Consider the following 10,358-nt stretch of genomic DNA (forward strand, 5'->3'; position numbering starts at 1 on the left):
AGACGTAATACAGGGAGTAATTTCAGAAAAACAAAACTTAAGAAATCATAGTTTTGATTATACGAAAATATAAACAAAAAAATAAGAAAAAATGGCTTAATTAAATAGTCTATAAACAAATATAAAACAATTTTAAAAAAAAACTCTGAACTTTCTCATTGTAATACGGGCGCTTGTATGTTTACTTAGAATGTTTATGTATACCATAATAAGTTGTGAAATTAATTTTATTGGGTATTTTGAAAAAAAAAATATCGTTTTCTAAATGTATTGAATATTTGAATTGGTGTTTTTTTTTCAAATAAAGGTTTTACTATGTTATTGATCAAATTCTATCATTTATTGATAACAACGAATTTCTCCTGAGAAATCCCACTAATTTAATCATTTTTAATACAGGTACAGTTCATTTAAATCATTAATAACTTTTACTTTATGTATACGAAACAAAAAGTTTTCATATAAATTATTTTAGTGTGCCTACTACGACCAACAAAATGTATATTTTTAATCGATTCGCCGACAGACGCGGACACATTAACCTAGCATAATTAAATATTAAATTGCAGTGTTCACTTTGACATTTATTATTTGCTACTTCACAGTTTCTTTATGAAGTTTTTAATAAATACGTCGATCAATCATTTATTTGTCTGGTATCGCCAAATCACTATTTTTAAATTGCGATAAATTAAATAGAAGAAACTAAATAATCATATCACCTTTTATAGTCCACTCCTGTTTTATTTAAGAACATGTGAAAATGAGTGAATTTTAACCCTCGCCCTCCTTACTCTCTACCCTAAAAAACACAAAATGTTACTTGACATAAAGACAAATGTATTAAATTTAGATGAACACTTTCAACTGTGAAAAAAGTGTTAACAAAAGTGAAAACAAATTGCATTATTTTTATTACTTTAGTTCAGTTAAAATGCAAATCTAGTGTACTGAATTTAATATCTAATCTGTTGTAGGCTAAATTATTACGGCACCAAAACATGACTTGAGACTCTTAAGCTGATTTTTTTGTGTTTTTAAAAATATTAACAATGAACGTCTTTGTTCGATTGAGAAATTTATATTCAAATATATATATATTTTTTTACATATTATAAAGCATACCCAGGTCAAACTAGAAAATGGACATATTTATTCTAAAAAAATCCTTTTTTTTAGGTTTTATTGTATCTGCCGGAGGTTCTATAGCAGAGTACGAGAAGAAGCACTGGGTCAAAAGGTTTTCGGGGCTTTATACTGGCCCTTATTTTGACCCCACGACTCCTACGAATATAACAGCACAATTAGGGACCCACGCATATTTACCCTGCAAGGTAAGCTCATATATTACTCATTAATAAAACATTACTTTTTGTATCTTTTTTTTCAATATGACCGAAGTATTTTCTTATCTTTACTAATAAAAATAAAATATTTAAAGCACTGTTATACAGTAAAAGTTTTCTCTTTTTTATGTTTTTGTGAAACATCATCTGAAGGGCGCTTTACAATTTATTCCTTAACTTAAATTTTAACTGAGCTAATTTTACGCATTGTATTTTCTGATTTTAAAATTGAGAGTATGATTGACGTTAAAAATAAGATTTGAATAGAGGTCTGAGCTGATTGGCACTGTTTACGATTTGCAAGTGTGAAAGCAATTGGTTCCAAGCCAAGGAGCCGGCAACGACAAAAACACGATCTTTAAACCTAGCGTTTGAGCAGCGTCGTATTTTGACAACTTTCCCTCTGGCTGAATCAAATGCTGACCTGAGAGTCATTTTGTTTGACATATATTTTCCTTAATACTGAAATCCGATAGGTATTTTGGAACCATTTCATAAAAAAATTTGATAACTGTCCAGCAAAGCTAATATTTTATTATCTTTGGGCTTTTTAACCAGCGCAAATCTCGAAGATGTTTTGAGAATATTTTTTTACTCCTGCCGCGGCACTGAAAACATATTTTGGGAGATTTGCGTACATTCCAGTACGGTAATTTAGACGCAAAACGACATAAGCATTCACAAGATCTTTAGTTGGGTCTGTTGGAATATTTTTCACAGGAAAAAAAACAGCAAAAAACATTTTGTTGACCTGAGAATGAAGAAAAGGATTTGAATCTAAATGAACACCCACCCACTAGTTAAACATTTAAACTAGAGTTAAGCTGACATGTGATTGAAATTAGAGATTAATCTAAAAAGTGTTCTAACTTTTTTGTCACTGTCAGTAGAAACTCAATTTTAGATTGATTAAGTTTGAGTCTGTTTGATGACATTCAGTTATTGAAAATTTGTGTGCGATGCAATTTTTCGAATTCTTTATATCTTAAAGATAGCAGTTAACATAGATTTGTTGACCATCCGCATAACGTGATGCATAGAAAACTGCATTGGCACTCCAATTGCAATAAATCTAGATTACTTTGTTACTTGGCCGATAAAGTGATCAGTTTTTCGCTTCAAGTGAAGGTCCAGGACCACAAAAATTTTGCAGTGTAAAACCATCTTATGCCAGAAATTACACTTAGGACTTCAAGCATGGTAGTCAAACGCGCCAATCAAACCAGTGTAAAAAACAACCAGAAGCCTGGACGAGCGTGTATTATTTATCCGCTTGGACACAGAAAAATTAATTCGTATCAGCGAAGTTAAAAAAAATATGCCACAGAAATCATCATATCATAACAGAAGCAATATCCACAAAGGAAAAGTTATACCAGCTACCAGTTGAAGATAATTTTCAGTTTAAGCAATAACTAGAATTTAAACTTATAATATTACAATCAAACACTGATTTGAGTCTACTGAACACTTCATTTTATTTTTACAAATATAAAAACAAAAACTTCGTGACAATTGTCTCGCCTTGTTAGGACATTTTTAAACGAAAAAAAAATGTTCAGTAGACTCAAATCAGTGTTTGATTTCTTATATTATACGTTTAAATATGGCGTTCTACAAAATTAACACCAAATCAATCAACTAGAATTTACTTCAACAATACTAAAATTGCTTCAGTAATCATTTGTAATTGAGTAGCATTAAAAACATAACATCGTAAAAATAGCATCAACTTAAATTGTGGGTGGTGTATTGCGCTCCGAAACAATAAAATTGAGACGCCGCATTAATCTAAAATGATAAAATATGAACAAAGAAAGTCCTAAAAATCTGTAATATTTTAAGCAGAATTCATCACGTAATCAGTCATTTTTCTCTGCAGGTGAAGCAGTTGGGAAACAAATCAGTATCCTGGATCAGAAGACGAGATGCTCACATCCTCACAGTAGACCGATACACTTTTATAGCTGATGAGCGATTTCAGGCTTTTTTAGTAGAAGCCACAGATACTTGGACACTTCAGGTATTCCCATAAAATTGTTCTTCTTGTAAAATTAGTTGAAACTTGAATTTACACATGAAAAAAACGTATTTTTGTTAAATGACATTTTTAAAACGTTGCTAAAACCATTGAACTTAAACACCTTATTTCCTTACAAGCTGCTTCTTAGATTTAGCAAATATTATGTTGTTATCAATAATTTAAAAGAAGATATGAACGTAATTCTTTGCTCATATTTCTAGTCATATGCTGTCAGAGTTATAACTTTAAAATTATGAAGATACACATACTTAAGAATATGATTAGTTTCTTCTTTACCATTACTACATTACCAATTCTACTCATTCAATATTTTAGATTGTACTTGTACTTATGAACAAAATGAAAAGTTTGTCATGTTGTTCACAGTTGAGGCCGTCAGCGCAAAAGTAGCCTAACCCTCAATTTTTCATACCTTAAATTACTTAGTCCAAATTATTTGAAACGTGCTAAAATTTAATGCAAAACTGGCCTATCCTTGCTAAACAAGGCAACAAATTTAGTAATTATTTTTATCATTGCACCGGATATTTTTTTTAACTTATTACACACATGAAAATTATTTTTCTATTTCAGTGAGTTATACATTATCTAAAAACTATTTTTTAAAATACAATATTTAATTATTTGTATTTTTATCTAAAAAAAAATATTTTTTTATTGGGGCGGGTAAAATATTTAAACACAACACAAATTTAAAAAACAGTTCTCATACATACTTGCAAGTGTGCACTTGTTCAAATTTTTTACAAAGAAAAAAATACGTAAATAGTGATTAAAAAAATTTTTGATTATTCAAAATCCCTCAAAAATGACACCACAAATTTACCTAATTTTATGTATTATTCCGTAAAAACTGGTAGTAACTTAACAGATATAGTAAATCTATTTAGTGACTTTTTCAAAAGTGTCTATGATGATACAACTAATAATAATACCAACAACACTAACTATGTAACCAAATTAAGCAGTAATATAAATATACAATTATCTCATATTCAAATTGAGATGATTGACATAAGAAAAAGTATTCAAAAACTAGTTTTAGTTATGGTCCTGACAAAATACCTACAATACTGTTAAAAAAGTGTGTTGACTTCCTTGCATATCCCTTGTATATAATCTACAATAAGTCGCTATGTGAGGGACATTTTCCCCAGTACTGGAAGTCTGCTTTCTTAACACCTATACATAAAAGTGGGGATAAATGTGATGTCACAAATTATAGACCGATTTGTATACAATCTGCAATACCAAAGCTCTTCGAAAAAATAATTTTGCAAAAAATGTCTTCAATTGTCAATCAAATAATAATTCCAAATCAACACGGTTTTATGCCTTCAAAATCAACACTGACTAATCTTATAATATATGAAAATATTATTATGAACTCTTTTAATTTACGTAAACAAGTGGATTCAGTGTATTCAGATTTCTCTAAAGCGTTTGATAAGGTGAACCATAGAATCATGATTGATAAGTTATCCAAGTTGGGTTTCTGTGGATTGATTATAAAATGGTTTCAGAGTTACCTAACTGGTAGATCATTGGCAGTAAAAATTTGTGACACCACATCCAGTACCATTGAGGCGACTAGTGGAGTCCCGCAAGGATCCCATTTGGGTCCGATACTTTTTAACATTTTTATCAACGATATTGTTGACATATTTAATGGTGTCGAAGTTTTGTTTTTTGCTGACGACATGAAAATTTTTAGAGTAATTAATACTATTGATGATTGTATTACTATCCAACATAACTTAAATAAACTATTTTCGTGACGCTCAACAAATAAACTCCAACTAAATGTAAAGAAATGCCAAATCATGAGATTTCACAGGACTAAGTTTCCAATAATGTTTAATTATTCTATTGGCAATTCTGAACTTGTATCCGTTTCCGAAATACGTGATTTAGGTGTTATTTTCGATATCAAATTATCATTTATTGGTCACATTAATAGCATTAGTAATAGATCTCTAAGAATGTTGGGTTTCATTATCAGAACCACTAAATATTTCAAAGATATTGGTGCACTTAAAATAATGTACACGTCACTTGTAAGAAGCATTTTGGAGTACAACTCTACAATCTGGGCTCCTCATTATTCTAGGCACCAATATTGTATTGAAAAGGTCCAAAATAAGTTTTTGCGATTTATAAATTTTAAATTAGGTGTTGGTATTGAATTTTTGAATTATGATTTGTTACTGTTTATTTTGAAATTATTAAGACTAAGTGACAGGAGAGTTATAACTGATTTGTTAAATTTATATAAAATAATCTATTCCATGTTTGACATCCCTGCACTTTTATCACTTATTAGTATTAATGTACCAAAAAAGACAACTTGGCAAACCTACCAATACTGTGGCAACAATACTTCGACATCATATGGTAAAAATGCAGTCATCAATAGACTTCACTCTCTAGGCAATAAGTACCAGAACATTGGTGACTCATTTCACATGAAATTTATTACATAGAGAACGGCTCTTCTTCTTTATTTTATTGGTAATAGTTCTAAGTAACTATTTGTTACTTTTGTTAAAAAAAAATTTAAACTTCTTTATTAGTGTTTTTTTTTTCTTTTTTCGTTTCTTTTCTTAATTAATTTATAAGTAAAAAATATTTCTCTTTATCATTTTTTTTACATCATTGTATATTTTTCTACATAAACATATACTATTTACCTAAATATTAGTTTTCAATAATAATACATACATACATATTTTTTTTTTAATGTTATTCAAAATCGTCTTCTTTGTTATTTTTTTAACTGGTTCAAAGTATTTCTAATACCAAATTATCTTTTTTTATCGATAATTCTACAACTGGTTATATTTTATTATTTTATATAGTTTATATTTCTTAGACTTTCTAAATTAATAATATTGTTTTAAATGCTCTGTATTACTTAAATTAAGCTTACATGTATGTATATTTAATTGTATTTGTAACTAATATGTAAAAGGCACTAAGTGCCGTTTATTTCAATAAAATAAAAAATAAAAAAAATAAAAAAAAATTTTTTCAATAACCGTAAGAATCTGAGAACCTGTATAAATAATAAAATGGAAAATAAACATTGCTTAATTTTTAATCTACTAAACCAATTTCAAAACATTATTGTAAGCCACAATTAAATCAATTTTTTGAACCTCTCAAATTAATAAAATATTCTAAAAATATGACAGCCACTTAAATCACTAACATTGTGATTATTGATTTTAATAAAGTTAATTTCTTTATTTATTCATATAATTCCTCTGTACGTGTGATGTCACTGAACTCCTCTAAAATGGCTTAACCGATTTACGTGCAGTTTTCAGAATATAGATCTTTGCGTTGTGCGTGTTCGTAGATATTAAAATCTTTAATCTAGTACATAAAAAGGAGTAAGGAGCATAATTGTTTCATCATCGATCTACCAGGCTTGCATTCGAGGAGAATGTTTTAACAAAAAAATGGAAAGATGTTGTTTTGTGTATAAATTTTTTTTTGAATTTTTACAAACAGCATTTTTTTGTCGTGGATCCCAATCAGATTATTTCCTTAAATTCCTTTTAATTTCTACCCATTAATTTTTATTTACTGAATTATTGGTAATACTAAAATAATATTAATATCCAAACATTTTTAAAAATCGTATTTTTACATAAGTACACCCCTCTGTAGGTGAGAATAGAGATTATGGGTTAGAAGACCGGAGTTTGACTTTTGCAAAAAGAATGCCATATTTGAAAACATATTTATTTTATGTTTTGGAATTCATTCATAAATAAGTACTTACGTACCTACTTTAATTCAATATTTGAATATTAACAATTTTTAGTTTTAAAATTTAATCATAAACAAGTACCTAGGTACCTTTTTATTAATCAAGAGTAGTTTTCCAAGCAAATAGCAGGCAAACCAACGTCGAAAATGATTTATTTCGTATTTTTTGTAATTTCCATATCCTTGAGTATATCAATTAGTTAAAAGCAATTTTTAATTGTGTACTTGGCATAAAAACGTTTGAATTATTAATTAAATTTGATACAAGTTTGACTATAGGGACATTATAACATGATACTGCTGGACGAATCGGATTATTTTCTATGTAAATTTTTAATAACCCATATAATTTATGGGACATTGGATTAGAGGAGAGTAATTTATTTCTAGTTTAATGTTAACATTTGAAAAAAGTCCCTCTTTGAGTCTCTTTCTGCATTTTTTATATTGTCTTTGTAAATATTCGTAAAATCTCTTTTTTTGTGAAATTGTTTGATAAGAAATCTTGAACTTTCGTATTATGGTATTTAATTCATTATCACTAAAGAATTTCCTTTGTGACCCTTGGTTAAGTTTTATTAAAAAAATAGGATAGAATGCTTAAGTTAAGTATACCTTGATAAAGAAGCTTGCGTTGTTTTAAAACTGAACGAGAAAAAAAAAGTAAAAAGATCTTTTGTATTGGTCAAAATAAATAAGTGGAAGTGTACCAAGTATTTTTTTAAATTAATAACTTATATGGAAATATAAGTGATTACATCATTACAATGAAATTCCATCAAGAATGGTCAATAAATAATTCAAATGAAATGTTGTATTGTTGTTTTAAATAAACACTTTATTGATAATTTAATACAGGTAATGAGCCTTGTAAATGCTTATAATTCCATTTTCTCTTATTCCTATAACGGTGTTAGAATTAAACAATAAATATGTTTTAACTTTTTTTCTATTAAATAATTATATTTAAATGTGCTTAAAGTACTATAATTCAATAGCCGTAACAATTATATCAGCTTTAATTTTTTTTATGGAAGTTGTAATATAAGACACCTTTTTTGAGTCTTGGAAGTTTCCAGCTACAGATGACGTAAGCAGTACGATGAGGACTGGATAAAGCACGTGCAACTTTACTTAACTGAACACGTGTTTAGCTGAACAGTCTTCTCTTTTCACTGCAGAAAATGGAAAACTGCAAAAATATTTTCATAAAACTTTTGGAAGATAAAATAATAACTTAGAACGTCATGTTACAAAAGTATCATATTCAAAATAAATTAAATAAAAACGGCCAAATTGTGTATGTTTGATATTCATATGAATTTGTCGTTTTGGGTATTCCAAATATATATTACATCAAAACAAAAGTTGACTTTTTATAATGTTATATGAAGTAAGAAAGTTTTTTTTAAATTCAAACAAACTTCTGACAACTATCATCAAACGGATGCGATACAATTGACTAGTCGTATACTTCTGAAAAAATATATATTTTTATCAATATTTTGTTCTATAAAGAAATTATTATTAAACCAACAGTGTGTTCATATACCACTGATTTTCTCAAATAAAATGGTTTGGGTAGGTAAGAAGAAATTGCCTTAAGGCAATATGCCCACCCTTATGCATAGGTTTGTAAACTGTATAATGTATATAAAGTGTTTAAATAATTACTGCGGATACCTCCTGAGAGCCCTCCCCAACAATAGGTTCTTGTCGTCCTGGACGTGCCCTCCTGACTATTTGTAGGCAGTTTATGTAAGAACTGCGGAACGCAAACCTGCATTGAGAGACGCACAGGAGTTGGCAAAGATATGCATGGAGGCTCTTTGTGTACACCATATGCTCCAACTAGGTAGCGGACATGGTTCGATGGTGATTGTTTAATTATTCTATTGATTCTACCATATATTATACAAACAAATTGTAGTTTTACTATCGGAATGCGGCACCTCGAAACAGTTTTTAAATTTGTTTGAGAAATCGCATTTTTACATTCAATATTCTTTATTAAAATATTAAAAACATAATACTGAAAATACGTCTTTTCGTGTTTTTTTATTGAAAGCAGCTAATATGAGAGGATTTTTTTATTTGAGGGGTGGTGGTAGTGGTGATGGGTGGAGGTGTTGAGTTTTTTCAAATATGTATACATACTGTTTTATTATTTTAGGTGAAATATGTCCAAGCAAGAGATGCCGGACAGTATGAGTGTCAAGTTAGTACTGAACCAAAAATGAGCCATTTCATTTTGCTCAATGTAGTAGGTAAGTTCATATAATTCTGATTTTTTCATACAATTTTCAAGGGGTAAGGAATGCATGTTTGCTTTGCAAAATTAATTTTAATAAACTGAATTCGTTGATAAAAAGGTGTTTTTTTACAGGAAATTTCTTGATTATAAATCCAACTTTGATTATTTTAATAAGAAGCTCTTTGATAAAATATAATTAGTATTTAAAGCATCAACTTTATGTCAAACATTAAAATGAATGTTAATGAATATTTGTATTTAACCACTTACCAACTTTTTTTTGTTTACCGGTTTCGAGACGTACTCGATTCTTCGCCAGGACATCAATTAAACCAACAAGCAAACCAATATGCAAAACCCACTATACACCTTCACCACAGTTGTTGCACAAAAATATAAAACCAACACGACATGCATTCTAATAAGCACATGCACTGATAAGGACAAACATGCACTGATTAAAGTATGAAAATATTCTGTTATTAGAGAAAAAGTGAAATAATTCAGTTTATCAATTAAAATGCAACTCTTATCCTTGAGTTTACGTTGAAATTAAAATGCAACTCTTATCCTTGAGTTTACGTTGGAAAAACATCAAGAAATGTTGATGTTCGTGCTAAAGAACATTTTATGAGGTGTCTTCATAATAATTATTTCTCTGAATTCACAAATCACCTAATTAATTAAAATCATGGCTTGAATAAAAATACAGGAGTTAAAATCTTACATATAAATAATAAAGGGTTAAAAGTAAATAATATGGAAATATTTCACAATAGGAAAGCTTAAAATAATAATGTTCCTTTGATCAATGATCAAACGAACTTTCAATATAGTCCTTGATACGATGTTCCACTGTAATATTCACCCTATCAAACCTATTAAGCTCATCCCCTCCCTCATATCCTCTATACTTTTTAACTATTTCTCAAACAAC

General features: G+C 28.7%; 1 protein-coding gene across 1 annotated transcript; it reads left to right on the top strand.

Annotated features, from left to right (window-relative positions):
* Positions 1-1,179: 1,179 nt before the first annotated feature.
* LOC148270764 (protein amalgam-like) lies at positions 1,180-9,434 on the top strand (the record flags this gene model as incomplete). The annotated part of the gene is made up of 3 exons (XM_088242216.1): positions 1,180-1,334; positions 3,229-3,369; positions 9,341-9,434. Coding segments are annotated over 3 exons (390 nt in total), but the record flags the coding sequence as incomplete, so codon positions are not given.
* Between the last annotated feature and the right edge of the window lie 924 nt (positions 9,435-10,358).

The sequence above is a fragment of the Micrasema longulum genome, unplaced genomic scaffold (genome assembly GCF_059751315.1).
Source record: "Micrasema longulum isolate JH-2025_06_02 unplaced genomic scaffold, ASM5975131v1 h1tg003429l, whole genome shotgun sequence".
Taxonomy (NCBI): Eukaryota; Metazoa; Arthropoda; class Insecta; order Trichoptera; family Brachycentridae; genus Micrasema; species Micrasema longulum.